The 23645-nt window shown below is 49.2% G+C and overlaps 1 protein-coding gene across 16 annotated transcripts in view; it reads right to left on the bottom strand.

Moving 5' to 3' along the window:
• The window catches only part of AGAP1 (ArfGAP with GTPase domain, ankyrin repeat and PH domain 1), a 640400-nt gene that overhangs the window by 449157 nt on the left and 167598 nt on the right, over window positions 1–23645 (bottom strand). For 3 of the 16 annotated variants that reach the window (XM_034955409.3, XM_034955411.3, XM_055109244.2), the window contains exon 1: window positions 12149–13627. The exons of 4 other annotated variants lie outside the window; for them this stretch is intronic. In XM_034955409.3, the coding sequence (XP_034811300.1) occupies window positions 12149–13106 (958 nt within the window). In that variant the 5' untranslated portion in view covers window positions 13107–13627. Of the gene's footprint in view, window positions 1–12148; window positions 13654–23645 lie in introns of those variants that run through there. 9 more of the 16 variants (XM_034955408.3, XM_055109248.2, XM_055109246.2 and 6 more) reach the window with 7 other exon arrangements.

Raw genomic sequence — 23645 nt, 5'->3', positions numbered from 1 at the left:
CAGGCTGGAGTGCAGTGGTGCGATCTCAGCTCACTGCAACATCTGCCTCCCGAATTCAGGCGATTCTCCTGCCTCAGCCTCCCAAGTAGCTGGGATTACAGGTGTGTGCCACCATGCCCAGCTAATTTTTATATTTTTAGTAGAGATGGGGGTTTCACCATGTTGGCCAGGTGGTCTCGAACTCCTGGCCTCAAGTGATCTGCCCACCTCGGCCTCCCAAAGTGCTGGGATTACAGGAATTAAGCCACCGCGCCGGCCCTCAGTTCTGTCTTAAAGGGAAGAATTTACTTTGCGTTTTCCAGGAGAATAAGATTTCCCATAGACACAGAACCATGGCAGGGTAGCCACACTTCCTTCCAGAACATTCCCTGTGTTGGAGGGGGTGGGATGAGTCCATCAACAAAAGAACTACAGCAGCTGGCAACAGACCGGGACATGAATTCCGTGCTCGTGCTGCCTGAAAACACACACACACACACACACATGCACGTGTGCACACACCCACACATCGAGTTCACTCACCAGCGCCCAGCAGGTTAAATGCCATTGTCAGTCCTAGTTTTTCGGGTGAGAAAACTGAGGCACAAACAAGTTAAATAACTTGCTAAAGGTCACAAATCTAGAAGCAAAATCAGGGTTCTGGGCCAGGCACGGTGGATCAGGCCTATAATCCCAGCACTTTGGGAGGCTAAGGTGCGAGGATCATTTGAGGTCAGCAGTTCAAGACCAGCCTGGCCAACATGGCGAAACCCCATCTCTACTAAAAATTAAAAAAAAAATTAACCAGGCATGGTGGCAGACACCTGTAATCCCAGCTACTCGAGAGGCTGAGGCAGGAGAATCTCTTGAACCCGGGAGGCAGAGGCTGCAGTGAGCCGAGAGTGCACCACTGCACTCCAGCCTGGGCAACAGAGTGAGACTCCATCTCAAACAAAACAAAACAAAACCCCCACAAAACAGGATCCTGGTTCCAGACGCCTCATTCTTGGCCACCAAGCTAGTTCAGAGTGAAAATGAAATATGCCCAGCTTGAAAGGAGGAGTCCACAACGTACATATTATTTCTATATTAAAACAAAAAAAACAGTGCTGATACTGTTTCATAACACAGTATAAAATATGCAAACCGAGGCCAAGCACGGTGGCTCATGCCTGTAATCCCAGCACTTTGGGAGGCCGAGATGGGTGGATCACAAGGTCAGGAGTTCGAGACCAGCCTGGCCAACATGGTGAAACCCTGTCTCTACTAAAAATACAAAAAAAATTAGCTGGGCGTGGTGGTGGATGCCTGTAATCCCAGCTACTTGGGAGGCTGAGGCAGAGAATTGCTTGAACCTGGGAGGCGGAGGGTGCAGTGAGCTGAGATTGTGCCACTGCACTCCAGCCTGCGTGACGGAGTGAGACTCTGTATCAAAAAAAAAAAAAAAAAGCAAACTAAATTAGACCCTTTATAGGACTTAAGGTATACACACGTGAAAAACAGTTAAATTTCACCAATATTGTAATTCCCAACCTACTGCTCTATTAACAATCAACCTTAAAAAGTCAATTAACACAGAGTCCGAAGAGGACATTATTCAGTAAGTGCTGGTTAATGCTAACAGTACAGATGAAAATTAAAACTGTATTATATTTTTAGGTGCATACCGTATTCCACATTTATTCTTGTCTTGTGAACTTGAACTGTTAGTCTCAAGAATGAGTGAACAAAGCCTTTAAACTTTAACAGGTCTTTGAAAAAACAATGGCTCTGCATGTGTCTGGCTGTCCACCTGTCGGCTGTGTTGGGGGAAGGGAGTAGACAAGGTGGTTCACCAGCTGGAGGAAAGGTGACAGGACAGAGGCCTAGGTTTGCAGTCACTCCTCTCCCGCTCTAGCATGGCACCAGGTTTGTAGTCACGCTCTAGTGCATGCTTCCTCCTCGGGAGGCGCGTAAGAAGGGTCATAGAGTGTGTCAAAAGGGCTAAAATTGCCGGGCATGGTGGCTCACGCCTGTAATCCCAGCACTTTGGGAGGCCGAGGCGGGCCGATCATGAGATCAGGAGATCGAGACCATCCTGGCTAACACGGTGAAGCCCCGTCTCTACTAAAAATACAAAAAAATTAGCTGGGCGTGGTGGTGGGCACCTGTATTTCCAGCTACTCAGGAGGCTGAGGCAGGAGAATGGTGTGAACCTGGGAGGCGGAGCTTGCAGTGAGCCGAGATGGCGCCACTGCACTCCAGCCTGGGCGACAGAGCGAGACTCTGCCTAAAAAGAAAGGGGGGAGGGGGGGCTAAAATTTTCAGAGGCCAGCAAACTGCCCAGCTGAGAGGAAGTAGGAAAAACACAGCTGGCTGCATCCTGAGCTGCAGCTGTGAGCATGATCATCCTATCTGGGTTCACAGTCCCAGTGTCAGCTCAGGTGTTCAGAGGCGGAAGCTGGCCCAGGAAGTGTGGAGTAGAACTCTGAGCTGAACCTCTGGGAGCCCGCAGCCACTCTCTTCCCACCAGGCCAGGCAATTCTGGTGAGGCCTGAAAATGAGGATCTGCCTAAGGACAGCATTCCCAACAAGGAGAAACTCAGGCAGGAGACCCGCGCCAGGATGCTCCTGGCAGGTACAGCCCCAGCTGCACACACCTACGCTAGTACATTCACCCTGTCAGCACCAGCCAAAATGGATGTCACTTGCTCCCTGCCAAGGACAAGACACCAGGAGAAGCCAGCCTCCTGCTCTCGGTGCCTCCCCACATGGCTTCAAGAGGATGCCTGGGAACCCTTCCCCAGGCCCATAGAGAGCCACAGAACAGAGATGGGGGGATCACACACATCAAGTCACCTGAGACGGGTCCAAATGGACACGAGGGTGCTTCCCAAGTCACAGCTTCTAGAGGGGGCTGCAGGGCCCCTGACCCCTCTGGACACCAGCATTCACACTCAAACCCCTGCCCCGTCCCACCCCTACAAGGGCTCAGGCCCAACACTTCTCCCGCGCCAAATCAAAGCCCAAATCCTGGCCCAACATCCTTGAATTCTTAATATTTTAGCTCATTTCCACAGACAAAGCAGATTTTACCACTCTTCTATGAATATATATTTAATTACCGCTCTTCAGTTGCAAGGCGTGGGTAGCCACAAGGAAGGTCAGCCAGGGGGCCAGCTCCCTGTGCTCTGATCTCCTGCATATAGAGCTAAAGTTCCTCTCACTAGTTACTTGCTAGCTCAACCATTATCTAAGTTTGTAACATTATCTTCAATGGTTAAGCCACGGTGCTTTTTATCCAAAGTAGTCGTATGTTACTTAGAAACGACAGTCAAAATGCCAGCGTCAGTACAACACAGATCCACATAACACCATTCGCATCATATTAGAAACCTAAATATTTGAAAATACGGAATTCACCAAATGACCTTTATTACACTCCACTGAACAAACCTGATCAATATACTGTGTCAGTGCTTTCTTACTCTGAAGACTGAAAGTCACGCCCAACAAGGAATATCCATCCTTATTCTCTAAAATCTCAAGAGCACAGATTACTCTGCTTTCCAGGCAATGCTCTTTGGTGCCAGCCCTCCGGGAGAAGGCACAGCAGGGATTAGGAAAGGTGATGTTGGGATGCAGCACTCAGACTAGCTGTCCAAAATAAACACATATTTGGCTTGTACCAGGGATGAGACGAATCCATATGCTGCCAAGTAATCGCTACTCCTCCGAATAAGAGGAGTGGGAAGGGGATTAAGCCAAAGGAAAAAAAGAGAACTCTATTCTCCCCATTTATAATTTTAAGATAACAGTGGTCAATAATTTTAAAGGAAGTAGTTAAATTGAAGATCATGAGAAAATACAGGGGAAAACAGTGAAAGCAAAATACAAGGTTGGCTTATACTTGGAGCTTCGGGATATAAGAAATCCACCTGGGCAAATGTATATCTCATAGTAACTATAAATGCAAACACAGCCACATATGCAATATTTCTATTTTTAGGTCTTTTGCAAAACCCGTATTACAGCTAAATAAAGCAAAGATATGGTGCTGGGCTGCACAGTGACATTATCTGTTTACTGGCACAAGGTAGGCAGAGTTCAGGGATGTAGATAACTAGGCAGAATCACCTTACTAACCGAAGTATTGTTGTCAAGACTAAATCCACTCCACCAAATCAAGACACTGTGCTTTCTCCATGTGGCAATTTAAATGTGTTCCAACAACCAACAGAAAAGTATTCTTTCTTTCTTGCCGCCATCATTGTATTATCCACACAACTGAAATCAGTTTTTGAGTCAAGGCTGGCTGTGCACAGGGAGAATCCGATTAAGATCATGCCCAGCCACCACTCACCATCTGGATGCCCAGAAGACAAATGGCATCGGTATCGAGAGGGGCTACATGGCGAAACACAAGCCCAGGCAGCACTACTGTGGGGCTGGCAGGCAGGAGAGCGGGAGTGGGAAGCAGGGACCTTCCACCCAGCACCTTGCAGCTGACAGGCAGAACTCTTACTACGTCTCAGGTGAGCCGGCAGAATATACCAGGATCCCAAGGTGGGGGCGGGAGGGAGGCAGGCAGGCAGGAGGACAGTCCAAAGAAACTCCAGACAAATATCTTCCTTTAAACCTGGGAGAAAACTACCCCTTGAGAGAAGACCAGGTACAAAAATCAAATCCTAGATCCTGAAAGGACTCTAGACCTTGAAAACTAGGATGGGACTTGAAGTCCATCAATTCTACCCGCAACAACACACACAGCCCCCGTCCTAACAATCCCTCACCAGCCCGAGTCTGGGTGCCTCCAGTGATAGGAGAAGCCAGCTTCTTCCAAAGCAGAATGGCTATGCTTGTGAGAAATTACTTCCTAATTCTGAGCCCCAATCTTTTTCCTTTAAGTTTCCTTAACCAGCGCTAGACACTGTGTCCTTTCTATGTGTTTCTCTAAAACTAGGAACAAAGCCTCCATGCTCCAGTCTCCTCTTCCAAATTACACATCCAGAGTGTCTTCAATGAACTTGGCTTCCAGAGTGTTCATGAACCAGATCAGGAGAGAATAGACATCTATGAACAAATCCAAAAGAGAACAGACTCTCAGAAGGTTGGGATTCTAGTTTGGCAACTGAAATAGCCAGAAGAGTGAGATATCCAAGTATCTTGGAGCTGTCAACGAGCTGCACTGGCACCAGAGGAGCAAAAGCCAGCGCCGCGCAGGCTCACCGGCACCATAAGCGACTGTGCCCGCTCCTGAGGCGGCAGCACTTACTGTACAGGAAAGCAAGTCACAAATACGCATCCTCAAGGCCAAAACTCTGCTTTGCATATTTTCACAGAATAACTGGTTTGGTTTTTTTTTTTTTTTTTTTTTTTTTTGGTAAAGAGCTAATGGGGGCAGAAAGGCAGAAACTGGATAAATATTCTTCTCTCGCCTCCACCAACAGAAGTGATATCTGAGTGATTCTGATCCTGTGTAGGAGTCAGAGAGGGCAGGGGCCGCATCAGAAAGGCTGGCGGCATTGTTCACCGAGTCAATCTCAAGTGCCTGACAGTCAGCAGACCGGCTCAAAGAAGCCCTCGCAATGACAGGCACAGAGAGCAAAGGGCACACAAGATTCCCTCTGACAATCGTCTCAAGCAAATGAACATCCACTCCAATGATGCACCCAAAGGCCGTACAGAGAATAAAGGAGCATTCCTGTGTGTTGACCACAACACCCGGCACACAACGTCACGTGAAATCTCGGACCTAACGATCACACCAGAAACAGATTCAAAACATTTTCACCATTCCAAACAAAGGACAGTATAGGAAAGCAACCGTCATTTTCCCTTCCACTCCCACAGACCAAAATGCACCTCATAAAAATTATCTTCATTTCTTAGATAAGGAGTGGCCGAAACAATCCCTTCACAAGCCTCTCACTGGTACACCCTGGTACTGAATGAGAGAGGAGAGGACTCCCATCTTCTGACCCAGGGAAGCGTGCTGTCTGGTAAGCTTTGAGTCTTTAGAGCTGTTAGTGATGTCACCATTAAAAATCAACTAGGAAAATGAACACAATAAAAGATTATAAGAAAACAAAGGGCCAATAGCCATCTTTGAATTAAAACTAGCTAAATGTAATTAAAGGAGCAGCTACGTTCATGTCTTCATAGGAGAAGAGAGAACTAGCAAAGGTGAATGCAAGTATCAACGATGGGAAACACAGTTCTAGGGCTATCACCAAGAAGGAACAATCAACACCACAGCGGATTCTAATTTGGGCTGAATAAAACCTAAACCAAAACAATCAAGGGCAGATGGTACTTCTTTCAAAATAATGAAAAGACAATAATCTCCCCCCTTTTTGCTAATCCGTTGACCTTAATACCAATTCTGTTCTTAATCACCTGGCAACAGGAGTGCAGCTGTATGCACTTTATCTCATCACGAGACTACCCTCAATAACTATAACTTTTTTTCATTATTTCACTCATTGTGACATCATTTTAAGTTAATATAATTGTTTCAAATCATTGCAGGAAAATAAATTGACAATAGCCTAAAGGAGAATTCCTATCAGAAACAAAAACCATATACCGAAAATATTTTTCAAAAACAAAAACACCAAAGCTCATTGTAGAAAGAGTAACATCCTGTTTTATGTTTATTGTTGGCATTAGTCATAAGGATCTGGGGAACAGGAATAAATTCTTAACAATTAACTATAGAAATCCCAAACACCTTGCTGGTGGAGTCACTCTTCTCTACCTGGTAAACTCCTACAGATCCTACAAGATCCAGCTCATTTGCCCCTCTGTGAGGCCTTCATTAACTCCTTCCCATTAACTCAAGAACATTCAATTCACTCCCTCTTCTAGTTCTCTCATTAGTTCCACCCATAAACATTTACTAAAATCTATGTGTCAAGCACAGTGTCTACAACTCTGCAGTACACAGAGGAATGATGCGTGCTTCATGCCCAGGAAGGACTCACTAGTTAGAAGTGGCAGGCATGTATGCGAGGTTATTGTTACACAGTGGACTAGTGCTCTAATGGAGATAGGCTGTGCAGAGAAATAGTCATATCTTCCCTCATGTACCCCATGAGGCTGTGATTCATTCAATCTTTTCCATCTCCTCCAGTATGCTACTGACCTCTGAAGACAGGAACTGTGCTCTAGTTAGCTCCAGCTTCCACTGCCTAGTGAATGCAGAACACACCATAGACACGCAATATATGTTTGTTAATGCATTAAAAAGACAAAAACTACTAGTGCTTTATAATTGGGTCTTACATCTCCAAACAAAAGGTATTTGTTAACTGTATAACCCAATAATTTGCTACAATGTGCCTGTCAACACTGGTCTGGAGCAGATGTACTTTTGAACATTCCCCCTGGTGGCAGGATATTCCAGCCCAAGTCTCTTTGATGACTTATCAAAGAGAAAGATGTTAACAGGTGACCTATGCTGAAACTTGGGCTCCAACCTAAGGAAATAAACACAGCAGGACACAGCCCACAGCGGTGACTTAGAAGGTTCCCTGGCTGACCTGCAGCACAGCTCTTCCTTGTACCCCAAGTACAACTGCTCCGTCTCCAGGAGAATCATTTTAGCCCTAAACAAAAATAATGAGGAGTTTCCTAAATTGCTATCTGGAGTAATTTACAAAAAGCAAGCAAACTCTAGGAATGTTCAATTGTAACAACAAAAAACTGTAGATAATCAATTCTAATAACAAAAGACTAATCAGTTCAAAATGTTTCAAATGAGAAACACTGAATTACATAGTTTCCTTACAGGTGTCCTTTTCAGGCCAGGCGCGGTCGCTCAGGCTTGTAATCCTAGCACTTTGGGAGGCTGAGGCAGGTGTATCACGAGGTCAGGAGATTGAGACCACAGTGAAAACCCGTCTCTACTAAAAATACAAATAAATTAGCCGGGCATGGTGGCGGGCACCTGTAGTCCCAGCTATTCGGAGAGGCTGAGGCAGGAGCATGGCATGAACCCGGGAGGCAGAGGTTGCAGTGAGCTGAGATCACGCCACTGCACTCCAGCCTGGGCGACAGAGCGAGACTCCGTCTCAAAAAAAAAAAAAAACCAACCAACCAACCAACCAACCAACAAACAAAAAGTGTCCTTTTTTCAGTAACAAATCAAATTTAAAAATCAAACTTTATCAAATTGTTTCAGTAATTTTATTTCATTTAATTGCTGTGTCCTCACGTTCCCCACTGAAGGCTGTTTGTTTTAAATGGTTTAAAAAATAAAAATAATAAAATAAAAAAACCACAGGTGTGGTGGCTCATGCCTGTAATCCCAGACCGAGGGGGGTGGATCAAGAGGTCAAGAGATGGAGACCATCCTAGCCAACATGGTGAAACCCTCTCTCTACTAAAAACACAAAAATTAGCTGGGCGCGGTGGCATGCGCCTCTAGTCCCAGCTACTGGGGAGGCTGAGGGAGGAGAATTGCTTGAACCTGGGAGGGGGAGGTTGCAGTGAGCTGAGATCGCTCACTGCACTCCAGCCTGGCAACAGAGTGAGACTCCATCAAAAAAAAAAAAAAAAAAAAAGTCTATCACCCTACAGTAATTGACTGATACAAATCAAGGGAATCAGAAATTAAAGAACAAAGCCACTCATAAAATGTGCTGTCAAAAATCAGTTGTAAATTACTAATTTTAAAAGCTAACCTCAGTAAGAGGTATCAATGAATCACTTTATTACTGTAATCAATCCTCCCAGACAGCAAGAGAACACTCGAAAAGACACCGAATGCTCTGGATGGGCATAGCCAGTGTGGGCTTCACTCACAGCACAGCTGGTTCCAGGGCCGGCCCAGACGGCATCCACTGGGATGCAGAGAGCATGCGCTGGCAAGGGGACACCCTACAATGTCATTTATCATTTATTATTTGATCTTTCCTTGTATTAAATTATACTTGAGTCAACGGACTCTGCCCTAATACATGTGTATCAGTTAACACGAAACTGCCCTTGATCTGACACAGGGTCTTTCTGGAATGTCTGCTGGCTTGCTGCTATCAGTTGCAAGCCTTACACAGAGGGAGCAGCCCTGAACTCACCGAGGCAACTGTTCTGCGTTAGAGGGAAGAACTGGGAAGAGCCTAAATAGACAAGTTCCAACAAGGACCAGAGAGTACAAGAGAATCATCCTACAAAAGGTAGGTGCTCCAATCCTTTCATCCTTAATGCCTTCAGTTCAGAATACAGGCAAACCAAAGGTACACGTATGTAGGAGCCTGTGTGTGCTTTAAAATAAGACTCCAGCCATCTTGCTTCCCTGTGCTAATGGAAATACCTTGCCTAAGCAATTAACTCTAAGCCAAATAGACTAATGCAATAATTACTTAGTCTTTAGATTTCTGTAGCCAATTCAAAAATTTACTAGCTCTTTTAAAGAATATGAAAAGATTCTAACAGAAGAAAAACCTGCACCAGCTGAGGTCACTTCTAATTTCCTTTATATTTTCAAGGACTCCAAATTTTAAAACATTATGGCCAAAATGTACAGAAAGCCAGTGGTGCTTCTCATGATGCTTATCACGTTGCAGGTCTACGATAGTTTAGCTGTCAATCTGAAATCCAAAAAGGTCTGAGAATGGAACTTCTTTTCATAAATGGCTGGCAAATTACTTTGGTGGCAAAACCAGACTCTAACTGGCACGAGGCTACTTTTAATCACTATTTATTTCACTGAGTATGGATATTTCAGGCTTTGCTGCAAAATATTAGTGTGTTATTAAAGGGTGCCACCCGATCTCACAAGCAGTGTTCTATATAACACACACCATTTTACCTTCCTCAGATCCAAAATTTCCGAGTCCTACAAACCCACCTGTCCCCAGTGGTTTGGGGACTTGCATCCTATGGACATTTACAGGGAAACTGAGCTTGGGCTCTACTGTATCTGACTGTTACCTTAGAGATTCTCACCTAAATTCAAAATCTTAAACAGCACCTAAATTCTGAATAATTTATGTCACAGGAAGCAAATATGTAAAGACTGGAAAAATGTAATAAAATGAGAAGTTGTGACACCTATGGGGGCTACACCTTTTACCTGTAACAGACACTGGCATCACCGAAATCCTAAGAATATTGACATGTCAGACATTTTAGCCAAAGGCAAAGAATTTATCCAGGTGAAAGATGTAGCTTTTTTGAGCATGTGATTACTTAGAACTTCAGAAAAAAGTGAGGCCCTAGAGTTCTGACCATATGGCTATAATGTAGTTCATTAAATTTCCGTTTTTCTATACAACCCACAATGCTGGTAATATCATGTCTCAGACCAAAGTAATTCCGCCCAGAGAAGGACTGACCACAAGGAACAAACTGAGCATTACTATAAACATTCCAACACACTTCACACCCTTACTACTCCAAATCTACTATCAATCCATTTGACCAGAGAGGAACTATCCAAACTCCAAATGCTTTTAACTTGTATCAAGAGGGACCACAATGAAATGCATTCTCTCTAAATCATGTCTGTGCGTTTTTCTTTCTCTCTCTGATACAAACTTGTCTGGAACCGAGGCAACTAATTACTGTTTTCTTCCAAGTCCACAGAGCAAAGATGCAAGCCTGCTATTAGAGAACTGAGACCTTCAGGTCTTAACTTCCTCTGAAAGCCAATGATGACAGGAGCAACTTCGTGCAAACCAATTCTTTTAACAAAATAACACGCATCATTTTCTCATATTTTAAGAGAATACATGAAGGGATGGGATAATGGTTGGAGTTAAATACAGTGCCTTCTAAAGTAAGTGCTCCAAGGGAGGTTAAAACTCAAGCTAAACATAAGTGTGGCTACAGTGTAGCCTCACTAGTGAAACAGGTCAGATTTTAACATTACTGCACATGCCACTGCTTGTTTCAACCATCCTCTAGCACATTCTGAGGATCATTAGGAGCATATTAGAACATGACCATTTTATCTTCACTTTACCTTAAAAATATTTCCATAAGGACAGTCATTTATTTGCATTAGTTGGTTTTAACATAAACCCTAGGGGCAGTCAGCTGACCTGTTAAGTCCACTTGGGATGAATACCCTCTCCAGAGGTGGGTTACACAGCAGTCTGAACTGCAAATTAAAAGCCCACTCTCCAACTACCTTTATCTGTACCAGCCAAGTTAAAGAATTCAGGTAAGAGGATGAATAATATTTTTTTTTGGTGGTAAAAATGCATGGCCTCTTGTCTGTGGCCACAATATCTTCAGGCATACAACCCCCTCCCAGGAGAATAAGGTGTAGCAATCTAGCACCACTTCCACCCCCAGAATCCCCCTCAGGGTGATGCGCAGTTGATGGAGTCTGTGTTTTGAGGTTTCTGGAGGCTCTGACCCCGAAATGCTACCAAAAGGTTAACTGATTCCTGCAGAGAATAACATATCTGGCTGGAGATCCCTCCATGCAAAGTCCCTGTCTGAGGACTTAAGGAAACACAGACCTGAGGTTTCAGAACAGGCTGCAGGGCTGCGGTTTTCCTGCCCTTTTGCTAGCCTACATTATGAGGAAACAGAATCCGGTCCCAGACTCGCTCTCCTCATTAAGATGCCACCTGGCAGGAAAGCTGTGGAGAGAGGGGCCTCCGTCCCACCCCAGGCCCCACCACTGTAGTGAGGTGTCCTTACAGCCAGCTCAATACCGAGGGCCACGGAGTCAGCTGAGTCCACATCACAACACTGACAGATGGTAGCACTAACAGGGAGACGACTCGAGGCAGGGAGGGGCGCCAGAATGAATGCCGGCTTCTCCCACCCAGGCAGCGGCACCTGCGCGGCGGCGACCGGCGAGCCTCGGCTCCCTGGGGCGGCCCCACAGGTGTCGCGGGCAGCCAGCTCAGGGCCCGCTCCCGCAGAAGACCCAGCGAGCACGCGAAGGAGGTCGGGCGCCGCCTGGCAAGGCGACCTCTCCCGGGTCAAGCTCTCCTTGATGAAGGTGGTGGACTCCGAGGGGCACCAGCACGCACAGCCAGGCGCAGGGACAGCCAGAAAACCCAGGACCGCTGCGCCCTGCTGGGGAAAACCGCAGTACCCGAGTTCGCATCCCTCGAGGCCACGTGCAGGCTCCCGACCCGGGAGGGCGGGTCCCATAGCCGCTGCGGAGCCGGCAAGTCCCCACCACGCCCCTTCCCGTCCCGGGACCCCCGGCCACGCTGCCCACCTCTGCGCGGGGAGCCGTCGATGCTCTCGGCGCTGGACGAGTGCGCCTCGGCCGGGGCCCGCCGCAGGCTGAAGTAGCCGCGCGGCCGCGAGGCTCCGCTCCGTGGCAAGGGCCCGCCGCCCGGGCCCCCGTCCCTGCGCGCGAAGATGCCGCTGAAGAAGCGCAGCAGCCGGTGCTCCGAGGCCGCGCCGGCCCCGGCCGCCGCCCGCGCGCGCTCCAGCCGCTGCAGGTCGCTGTTGTCCAGCGTGCGGTTCTTGCTCTTACTGCGCTCCCAACGCTCCAGGTCCGAGAGCGCGTCGTTCTTGCTGAGCACCTCGCCCACGTCCAGGGTGTTGCGCTTCTCCGAGGCGGGCTGCGTGGCGGTCGCGGGCTCCAGGGTGGCCCCGGCCGCGGCCTCGTCGCACGGCGCCCAGGCCAGGCTCCCGGAGCTGCTGTGGCGCCTTCCGCCGCCCAGTGTCCGGCCTTGCGGCGCCTCAGGCCCGCTCCAGTGCCTGAAGCTCAGGCTCCGCCGCAGGGGCGCGGCCCGGGCCCCCTCCACGTCGGGGCTGCCGGGCGCGGGCGAGCCGCGTCTCTCCTCCTCGGCCGGGGCGCTGCCGGCCAGGTCCGCGGGCTCCAGGCCGCGTGCGCACGGCCGGAGCCGCCCCAGTTCCAGCTGCCCGGTGCTGCGGGTGCGGAAGGTGCGGAAATCCCAAGCGCGCGGCCGGGGACCCTCCGGTTCCTCGGCACCCTCCGCCTCCTCGGCCTCCTCCTCAAGCCTCCCGGGCGCGTCCGGGGAGCGCGCGGGCCGGGGCCGCCGAACCGGGCGTGGGTCCGGGCCGCCGGAGCCCGGCGCGGCCAGCTGCTCCTTCCTGACCATGGTCACGGAGATGCGGTAGACAGTCTTTCTAGGGGGCGTCCCGCGCGGCATCGCGTCCGCGGGTGGCGACGCGGGCTCGCCACTGCCGTCCAACAAGTACATGTCGCCCGCGCGCTGGGGCCCCGCCGCATCCAGCGAGCCCGCGGGCCGGGAGGGCGCCGGGCTAAGCGGGGAGGGCAGGCGGGCCGGGAGTGTGGCCCACGCCCCCCGCTGACCGCGAGGGCCGCACTCAGGCTGCGGGGACGGCGCCCCTGGCACCCGCCGGCCCGTGCGCCGCGCCGCCCGAGTGCCGGGGTCCGGGCCCGGGGCGCCGAGCCATGGGCCGGCGGGGCCAGGCGAGGCGGCCGGTCAGGCGCTAGAGCGCTCTCGCCGGCAGGTGCGGCCGCGGTGCGCAGGGCCCAGGGCGGGCGGCGGCGCCCGCGGCTTCATTGTCTACGACGCGGGGCCAGTGCGCATCCTCCCGCTCCGGCTGCACAGCTCGGCGGTTCCGCAGCCTCCGCCACTCCCTGGGCTCCGGGACGCGCGGACAGCTGCACCGCCTGCGGCCGAAGGGTGGCGGGCGGCGGGCGGCGGTTTAAAATGGAAACGCGCGCCGGGGCGGGGCGGGCGACAGGGGCCGACGTGCAGGGACCGCGGGCCGCGCGCCCAGCCGGGCTGGCCGAGTCCCGGGAGCGCGGCGGCGGCGGCGGCGAGCGCGGCGGCGTGCAGGCCCAAGCGCCGGGATGGATCGGCGCAGCGCGGACCGGAGCCTCCGAGGGGCCTAGCCCAGCACCAGCCTGCACCCTAAAACCACGCACACTCTGGGGCTTGGCCTGCAAGAACAAAACGAGGGGCATGTCTCACCTGCTGCGCGTTTATATGAGGCATCTTTCCTAACCATGCAGCCTCGAAGATGCAACTCATGTGACTTGTTTAAAAAACAGTCTTTGGTACCTGTTACCGCCAACCTCACCTAGGAACAAGTGGGCTTCCAGGAAGACGAGAACAAAGAGATGTGACTGTGAGGGTGCTGTGTACACCAATGCCATCCCAATGAAGGGCCACAGTCTGTCTCCTAACATAATTCTGTCTTTATTGTTTTCATTTTCAATTATCAATAACCTCACCCCAGATAAACCTCCATGGCTACGATACTGCCTCTGTGCAAAACTTCTAAAATAATCTTGTAGGGTTATTTTACCAATGTGTGGGGAAAGATTCCTTACAGGTAAGCACTTGCTCCCCATGACAACAGACAGGAGAATACTGCGGTTAAGAGCAAGAAGACAGACGTGCCTGCCCGCAAGCCAGGCTTATTCACTGACAAACCACTTGCTTTTCCACCTGTAAAACAGGGGTGCCGATAAAAGCTCCTAAACTTTGAGCATTCCTGTGAAGATTAAATTGGTTAAAATCCTATGTGCCAGGCATTCTGTGTACATGCTAAATATTCACCATTAATAATGAAAACTGAACTTCTCTTCCATCAAATCCCCCATTTCCTACCTGGTGGGCTGATAGATACTGGTCTAGGATGTTATCGGAGGCCACGATATTTAGACATAGGTGATCAACTTATCAGTTCCTCAAGCTGTCTTAAACACAGATGTATTGTTTCAGAGTTTCCTTGATGAAAAGTTTCAGAAGGAAAAATACAATGTCCCCTAATCACACCACATGCTTACATGACCTTCTCCAGGCCTAGAAATGCCACAGCTTGCTACAGGCTGTTTCTGGGCAAGGTGCTGGTGGCCAGGCCAGGTGGAAGCATTACTTTGGGATTTGCTATTTGCAGGCAGGGATTGTCAGGTGCCAGCTTTCCCTACTTTAATCTTATTGTGGGGGTACCTATTGTGTTCACGACACTGGAAGTGGCATAAAACTGAATTGGGCAAGCTCTCTTTTGAAGGAAGTTATAGAAGTTATAGCCTAGGAAATCTAGATTTTATGACAGCATTAAATTTAATATTCAGATTTAATGAAATAAGTCAGAGTGACTGCTAGGTGATTCACTTTATTTATCTTGAAAGGATACTTTAAAATACACGTGAGCACCCTCTGTGGCCTCAACCTTAACATGATTTTCACCATCACAGGGTCACACCTCAGCCTACCTGCTACTCAAACTCTAAGGGCTCTGGATGTGGTACCTCTGATTACATCCTCATTGTAAGGAGGGGTCTCCAAGACAGAATCATTTTACCTTTTGAGTTTCAATAAAGAAGCCTTTTTTTTTTTTTTTTTTTTTGAGACAAAGGCTCACTCGCTCTTGCCCAGTCCGGAGCTCAATGGCACGATCTCGGCTCCTGCAACCTCCACCTCCTGGGTTCAAGTGATTCTCCTGTCTCAGCCTCCTGAGTAGCTGGGATTACAGGTGCGCGCCACCAGTCCCAGCTAATTTTTGTATTTTTAGTAGAGATGGGGTTTCACCATGTTGGTCATGCTGGTCTCGAACTCCTGACCTCATGATCCGCCCACCTCAGCCTCCCAGAGTGCTGGGATTACAGGCGTGAGCCACCACGCCAGGCTAAAGAAGCCCTCTTTGATAAGAACCAAGAACCCCCAACTTCTAGAGTAGCAGCCAGGCGGGATTCATCTGTCAGAATGGTTCAGAATGACAGCCTAGCGCCCATCTGGTTAGGGAGATGCAGAGGCTCGGAGACAGAGGGCACTTCCCCAGGGCTACACAGCTCCTCAGTAAGGGTGAAATCTGGGGTTTGGGGGTCACACTGCCTGTGCTCTTTTTTTTTTTTTTTTGTCTTAGTAAGCATCAGCATTCTGCTTTGTTGATAACAAAGACCAAAGTAAACATGTGAATATTACTGAACTCCACACAAATCAAATGTAAATGTTACCTTGACATTTCCAGGTAGCATTTTTAGCAAACTTTCACAGACTTACTCGGTTTTCTATTGGTTCATTTATTCATCGAATATATATTGAGTACCTACTGCAATGCTACACAGTGACAACGCAGGGGTTCTGTCCTCAAAGAATTGACCCAACTCCCGAAAAATGCTAAGGCTACGTGATTTTACCACAGAAAGACAGCGAGGGAGAGAAAAGCTTCACGATAATCCCAGAGACAGCTACAGGGCCATCCCGCCTCTTTAATGATGAACACCACTAAAATTTGGCAAAGTCTAAAATTTTATCACTGCAGCTGTACAAACTTAAAGGTCACCCAGGTCTGTAAGCTGAGAAACAAACAGCAACGTGGAAAGATAGAGATCTCTGCTACTGTCAAGGGTGGGACCAGAACCCTGGGCTCCTAACTTAGCCAGGTGTGGGAGGGGGAGGTCAATTCTCACTGTTTGAGACCATGGCAATGTTCACATACTGAAATGAACTTTAATATGAAAGTAGCTTGTCCATAATTAAGGTATGTAAATCTATCTGGCTTGTTATCTGAAGCATTCATAGAGCCCAAAGTAAAAAATAAGGTAGTATTCCTTCAGGGCTAAAATACTGGACTGTTTGTGTCTCCCAAATACTGTACCTTTGTCGAGAATCCATCCCAGGTTTTGCACTTTGCCATACGAGATGCAGGCTGCGGAGTAGAAGAATCCATTCCATCCACCTTAGATGACACTGACTCTTCCAGGGAACCTCTTCCAGCCATAGCCAGTGTGTTTGTGATCTTTCAGCATTTCCACCTCAGAAGGAAGCACTTATTTTCCACACCAGTCATAATGATGCCATGTCAAGTGCAACTGTGGGTGTGAAAAACCTGGTCACAGAGAATTGCCTTTCCCCACTGCCTTAGAGAGATGGGCTCTCCCGATGCAAAGAAGACACATGCTCCCGACATGTCACTCCAAAATCTAAATCCCCTTCTACAAAGCCACACCAGCCTTTTTTGAAGAGAAAAAAAAAAAATCACAATACTATATATGTTCAGGTGGCATTATGCTTTATTTTCCTGTGGCTTTTTAAACACTAGACTGCCATTTCTTGAATTTTTTCATGCCATGGAGCATATCACCAATTTTTTTTTTTTAAAGCATGTAGTTGATTTCACTGCTACCTCAAAACCAAACAGCAGCCGGGTAATGCCTCCGTGCTGCAGGGACTAATGCTGCCCGAGAGAGGAAGACTGCAGAGGAGAGTTCAGGAAAGGTGCCAGCCCTAGCTAACCCCCATTCATCACCCTCAGCAGCTGGCTTCGCTCCCTTAGTTCCAAGTTTATGAGATGCTTTGGCCACCGTCTCACGACTCCTCTGTCCCGGGTCATTTCTAGCTACCTATAAATCAAACATTCTCCTTGAGAATAGTATTTCCAAGTGTTGCTAGAGCTGATAAGCCTTATTTAAAGGAAACTTCTGGTAGCCAGTCAGCAGAGCCATCTGCTACACAGGCTGGCTTTCCAAATAACAGAACCTGACAGCCAGTAATCACGTTTGCAGTATCTTAGCAGAACCGCGTCTGCTGATGGTAGAAACTGGCCAACCACTGGTACTGCCCAGGCCTGAGCATGCCCACCCCGGGAGTCCACCAAGAGCCCCTCCGTGGGTACATCAAAGGCTATTTTCTGGTAGCCAGTTGACTGACAGATACATGTAAGAAGAAGCAATTACCAAGATAGTAACGTCTTATTAATACTTTTATATTTTTAGCATGAGACTCAAATTCTCATCTGAGAATGTCATGGTAGAATGGTTTCTAAGCTAAGATTTGCCATGATGCTCAGCTTCTAGGAACTGAAAATTCTGCACGCATCCCTTTGCCTGGGACACTCCAGCTGAACTCACTGGGGACCCTATTTCTCTCGTTTTAAAAGCTGAAGGTTAAACGTGGAACTGTAAAAGAGATGAGGACTTGACCCTTATCTGCTAGTCGAGGAAGGACAAGTATGGTCTGTCTGTAGGGCAGGAACATTGATCCAGCAGGAAAAAAGACCCCAGAAGGTCCTCTGAGCACCTGCATCCTTCCTGTGTTTTTCCTTAAGGACCAACGATAGCAATTCCTGCCAACAGAACACTGGCGATGTCTATTGTGTATGAACACACCACCACACAGACAGGCTAGAGTGCAGTGGCAAGATCATAGCTCACTACAGCCTTGAACTCCTGGGCTCAAGTGATCCTCCTGCCTCCTGAATAGCTGGGACCACAGGCACATGTCACCACCCCTGGCTAATTTTTAAATTTTTTTGTAGAGAGGAGGGTCTTGCCATGTTGCCCAGGCTGGTCTCGAACGCCTCACCTCAGATGATTCTCCCATCTTGGCCTCCTAAAGTGCTGGGATTACCGGCGTGAGCCACCATGCTTGGCTAATGTTTTTTTCATTTATGGTAAAGATGGGGGTCTCACTATATTGAACAGGTGGGTCTCCTTTGTTACGCCTGCACCTGGCTAAGGGTTGAGGTGGCATCACTCACACATACTTTATCCTCTGAGAATGGGAACTGCCACATTACAGAACAAGAGGCTTTAGTTCTACCCAAGCATGAGGAACACGGGAGATTCAGGCCCAGACTCCTTTCCTCCATGCAGCCATAGGAAGCATCGGACCCCACACTGAGACTTCATTTCCACTTAAACAGGCCAGTGAGAAGCAAGCTTGGTTTTAAAACAAGCCAGCAAGTGTCCATTGTGAGTAGATTCTTATTCCCAAACAAAAGGAAAATATTAGATATTTCTTGGTAGTTTTTCTTGCTAAGTGTCAGGCAAAGGTGACTTAAGATATTAAATCAGGCCGAGTGTGGTGGCTCATGCTTGTAATCCCAGCACTTTGGGAGGCCAAGGCGGGTGGATCACCTGAGGTCAGGAGTTTGAGACCAGCCTGGCCAACATGGTGAAATCTTTTTTATATTTATAAAAATACAAAAAAAATTAGCTGGGCATGGTGGTGTGCACCTGTAATCCCAGCTACCTGGGAGGCTGAGGTAGGGAAATCGCTTGAACCCAGGAGGCAGAGGTTGCAGGGAGCTGAGATCATGCCACTGCACTCTAGCCTGGGCAACAATAGTGAAACTCCGTCTCAAAAAAAAAAAAACAAAAAAAACAAACTATATATTAAAATCCGATCTATTAAGCATCGTTTTACAGAGCCAACACAAACAACACTGAACAGCCACGTCACACACAGCAGCTCCCAGTTCTGGCCACTCGCTAGCTGCCAGGCACTGGCCACAGCTACAGAGTCACCAAAGGAGCTCCCATTGACCATTCAGCCTTCGAGCTCAGGGACAGGAGGGATGCGGTCAAGGGTAACACACAACACTGCAGCTGTCTATCAGACAGCCTCAAAGCAGCCCTGGAGCTTTTGTGCAGAAAAACCAAGAAATCCCTACACATTATCTAATCTTCCTAGTATTGGGTGCACAGGGGAACAGGCCTATTTGGTAACATTTTCCTCTACAGGATTCACGGGAGGGAACTCTTCTAATATCGCCATCTGTACGATGGTCTTCATGCAGACATTCCTTCTCAAAGCACAGGGAAGTCGGATTTGGATTCTCCTAAGAGCTTCCTGGAGTAGGAACGAATACCACGAACTGTCAGAGAACAATGACCTAAATATGTTTGACAACATCTGGATGTTTACCAAGCTTTTCTTTAGATCCACTAACCTCAAAGATTTAGAAAATCCATGACTTACATGAAAATCACATTGAGGCCACAAACGATGCCCTGGGAATTTTTGCAGCCCCATTACAAAGCCCAGCTTCTGGAAGAGCGTGATTTTACACAGTTCTCCCTTCTGCATCCCATTTGGGATTTGGCTGCAGAGATATCTGAAAACTCTTTTATCTTTGCCCAGGGGACTTGAATATTTGATGTATATTTTTCCTCTAAATGTAGAAAACAAAATGCCTACGATGCCAGTTCAAAGCCCAACCCCATGCTGCTGCTCCCATCTCAGCAGAGGGATGCATGTGATCGCTCCCCTTCTTTTTTTTTTTTTGAGACAGAGTTTCGTTCTTGTTGCCCAGGCTGGAGTGCAATGGTGCAATCTCGGCTCACTGCAACCTCTGCCTCCCAGGTTCAAGCAATTCTCCTGCCTCAGCCTCCCAAGAAGATGGGATCACAGGCGCCCACCACCATGCCCAGCTGATTTTTATTTTTAGTAGAGACGGGGTTTCACCTTGTTGGTCAGGCTGACCTCAGATGATCCACCCACCTCAGCCTCCCAAAGTGCTGGGATTACAGGTGTGAGCCACCATACCCCAGCTCTCTTTCCTCTATTAGCCAGCGTGTCCCTAGCTCGGTGTTCCCCAGGCTTGAAGGAAAACACATCAGGGGCTGCTGGGAGCGGCAGCTACCTGCCCTCCTAGTTAGAACATGCATCAGAGCTCTTAAGAAAGAACTGCGTCCCCGGAATCACATCTGACACAGTAAGATGGAATAAAACCTCTGCTCGCCATGCACCAGTCAGCAGTGGCCAGGAGCACTGAGCAGGGTGAGGGGTTCTTGCAGCGGAGCAAGGGGATGAGGGACACAGGCTGGGTGTGAGCCCAGACAACCCCAACTCCTGCAGCTGCTGAGCACCTTTGCTGAGTTATGACACTGTGCTATCTTTCCTCTGTTCAAAATCACCAACTTCGGCCAGGTGTGGTGGCACACACCTGTAATCCCAGCTACTTGGGAGGCTGAGGCAGAAGAATCGCTTGAACCCGGGAGGCAGAGGTTGCAGTGAGCTGAGATGCCACCACTGCAATCCAGCCTGGGCAACAGAGCCAAAAAAAAAAAAAAAAAAATCACCAACTTCCATGAAGGCAGACAGACCAAGTAGGGGAATGATAAACTAAATTGGGATGGCCACACAATCTACATTACTTCAAAACCGCTGTGAGTCCTCCCCTCCATGGACGCACTCTGTCCCTAGGAGTGTGGCTGAAGGTGAGACCTGGTTGGTTACATACCAAGACTTTCCAAATCTGGAAAAGGAGGTTAACTCCTCATCAGCTCAGCTCTGCACACTGACTGAGGGATCAGAGGCAGCCTGCACAGACACTCTCTAAAGCCGCGCCACAAGTTAAGATGTGACTACCTGGCATGGAACTGAGTGGATACACAAAGCTGGGATTCATGTGCCACCACCCTGGGTCCCTTTTTTCCTGGTCACGGCCTTACAGCCACTCCACCCTAAAGGAGCTGAGTAGGGTGGTCAGCTTGGAGGTGGAGGGCCAGGCCGTGCCGCCTCCTCAGCGCCATGGTCTTTTCCTTCCCTGAATTCCTGGAGCCCCCTCCTATGGCCATACCCCAACTCACCCAGGATAACACTGCCCTACAATCTTGGCCTCCAAAAGCCCTTTCCCTGCCCACAAGTCCCAGGTTGGCCATCCTTTCTTTCTGGAACTTCCCCTCCAGCTGTAGGGAAGCTGACTGTCATGCATCCTTTCCATCCCAACTCAGAGCTGCCTCCTGGCACCTCCTTCTCTGTCCAGCAGAGGCCAAGGGACATCACTGTATCACTGTCTACGCCAGACATGGCCCCACCTGTCCCTGGCTCCTGTAAGACCCCCCTGGGCATGCCCCAAAGGCGGATCTGTATGAACTCCAGTGCACTGGACCAGTGTTCTCCAAGCACGGTCTACAGATCAGCAGCAGGGGCTTCACCTGGGAACCTGACCCCACCCTGAGATGCTCCATGTCTCCCGGAGATTCAGGCCAGCACGAGCATCGGAAGCCCCAAGTCCACATCACCAAGCCCCGCTGCAGATGCACATGTGCTGGGGCTGCTTCCAGCATCCTACAGCCCCCCCAACCCCACAGCCCTGGCCAGCCCCCTTTCCCATTCCTAGGATTCCTTGAAACTATCACTGCCCCATCCCCTCAGTAGGATGGCCTCCAGCCATGACTTCAGAGCTCCCTCAATGTCCTGCCTCCCACCCACACCCAACTCTCCCGCTCAGAGTTGGCAAATGGACCCTGTACCCTCAATCACAATCACTGCCTTTCCTTCAGGCGGCAGAGGAAAACACTCGATTACATCCCACTTAACAGAAAACAGAAACAGCCTGCCTCTCCTCTCTCCCTCCAGCCCCCAACAAAAGCCTCTCTTCCGCCTGCCAATCTCTCCCCACCTGCGTATCTGTCTGAACTACCCGAAGAGTCCACTCTCCCTCTACTGTTCACAGCCTCTTCATCTGTCTCGGGATTCCCACAGCACACACGTCCTTGCTGACCCACCCCCAGACGTAGCCTACTCTCAGTAAACCATCCTTACTCCTGCAATCAGAGTCTGAGGGTACAATTCTGTTCGGAGCCCTCAGTGAGTCCCTGTCACCTGCAGAATAAAGCGTCCGTTTCCTTAACCGGTATTCAACGTCCCAACACCCTCCAGTCTCCACAGTTGCACTGAGTGGCTAAGAGGCTGGGCTCCAAGGCCAGAATGATGCAAACCACATGTGACCTTGGGAAAGTGACCTTGAGGCTCTGCATCAGGTTTTCATTTCTGCAAAAACGGGACAAGAACAATACGGTAGCTGCGACAATAAGATGTGATGATGTATGGGGAGCATCTGCTCCAATGCTGAAAACCAACAGAGTTTGTTTCTGCTGCATCCCAAGATTCCCCATCTAAACACACCAGTGTCCTTTCTAGTTCCCAACCACACCATACCCAGTCTTGCCACTATCTCCTGCTGGGATCAGCAGGATGGAGCTCAACTCTACACATCACTGGCAGCTGGACTCAGGAGTCCCCAAGCTGTTTCCCTGCTGGCCCTGACCCCTTCTTCTCCCCTCATACCTGGGCACACCTGTGCACACCTGGGCACTCTTCCTTGGCATCTGTCACCCTGCTCTGACACTTCCATTTATAGAACCCCCTCCTTCAGTTAAGGACAACTTCTCTCACCCTCAAGCCCTTATCAATGTTCTACTTAATAAATGCTGCTTGATGGTTGACTTAATCAGTGCAGGTAATGCCTCAGTCATGTTACCAACAAGAAGGTTGGTTAACTTGTGCTAAACCCCCAGGAAGCCCATTTACCCTTCCACACAGTGCCTCCCCCACCATGACCCCGCAAGTTTATCTATGAAGTCTCCAGTGGTTAGGGAAAGACACAGAGAAGAGGGTGATTCACTTCTTCCCCTAGCCACAAAAATCCTCAGCCGCAGCTGATCTTGGGTGGCCGCCCCCCTGAGAAAGCCTGTCCCTCCCTCCCTTGGTGGAAAACATGAAAACACAGTCACTGTGTGTGCTGAGGGGTGGGGGCATCCCAGAGTGTGACTGCCTGGGAAAAGCCAGCCTGGTGGCAGCTGCTTCACTTCAGGGAATGGGATGCTGGTCAGACAGAGGGGTCTACAGCCTTGAGGGGCCCATGGAGGGGTGCCTATGGGCCTGTTCCTTCCCTGCCCACCCCACCAGCCTGGGCCCATGCCAGGCCCACTGTGCACAAAGAGCCAGATGTTGATTCACGAGTCCCTGACCCTCCCAGGACCAGAGGTGGCTGGCTGGTTCCCCAGATTTCGCATCCAAGGGCTTATCTGCAGAGGCCAGGGCCCCAACTGAGAGACAAAGAAATATACACTATTGATCCAGGGCTTAGAAGATCCATTAAGAAATAGAATACTTGGAATAACTGAGAACTGTTTACAGAGAGGATAATAATTGAACCCATCCCCAGAGTTGACGCAGGGATCTGACAGCCCTCGGCACCTGGACCTGCACAGGTTCTCAAAGTAATGGTTGCTATGCTTCAAATGGCAT

Source organism: Pan paniscus, chromosome 13 (genome assembly GCF_029289425.2).
Source record: "Pan paniscus chromosome 13, NHGRI_mPanPan1-v2.0_pri, whole genome shotgun sequence".
Classification (NCBI taxonomy): Eukaryota; Metazoa; Chordata; class Mammalia; order Primates; family Hominidae; genus Pan; species Pan paniscus.
The sequence above is the reverse complement of the archived record's forward strand: the minus strand, read 5'-3'. Positions and strand labels throughout refer to the sequence as shown.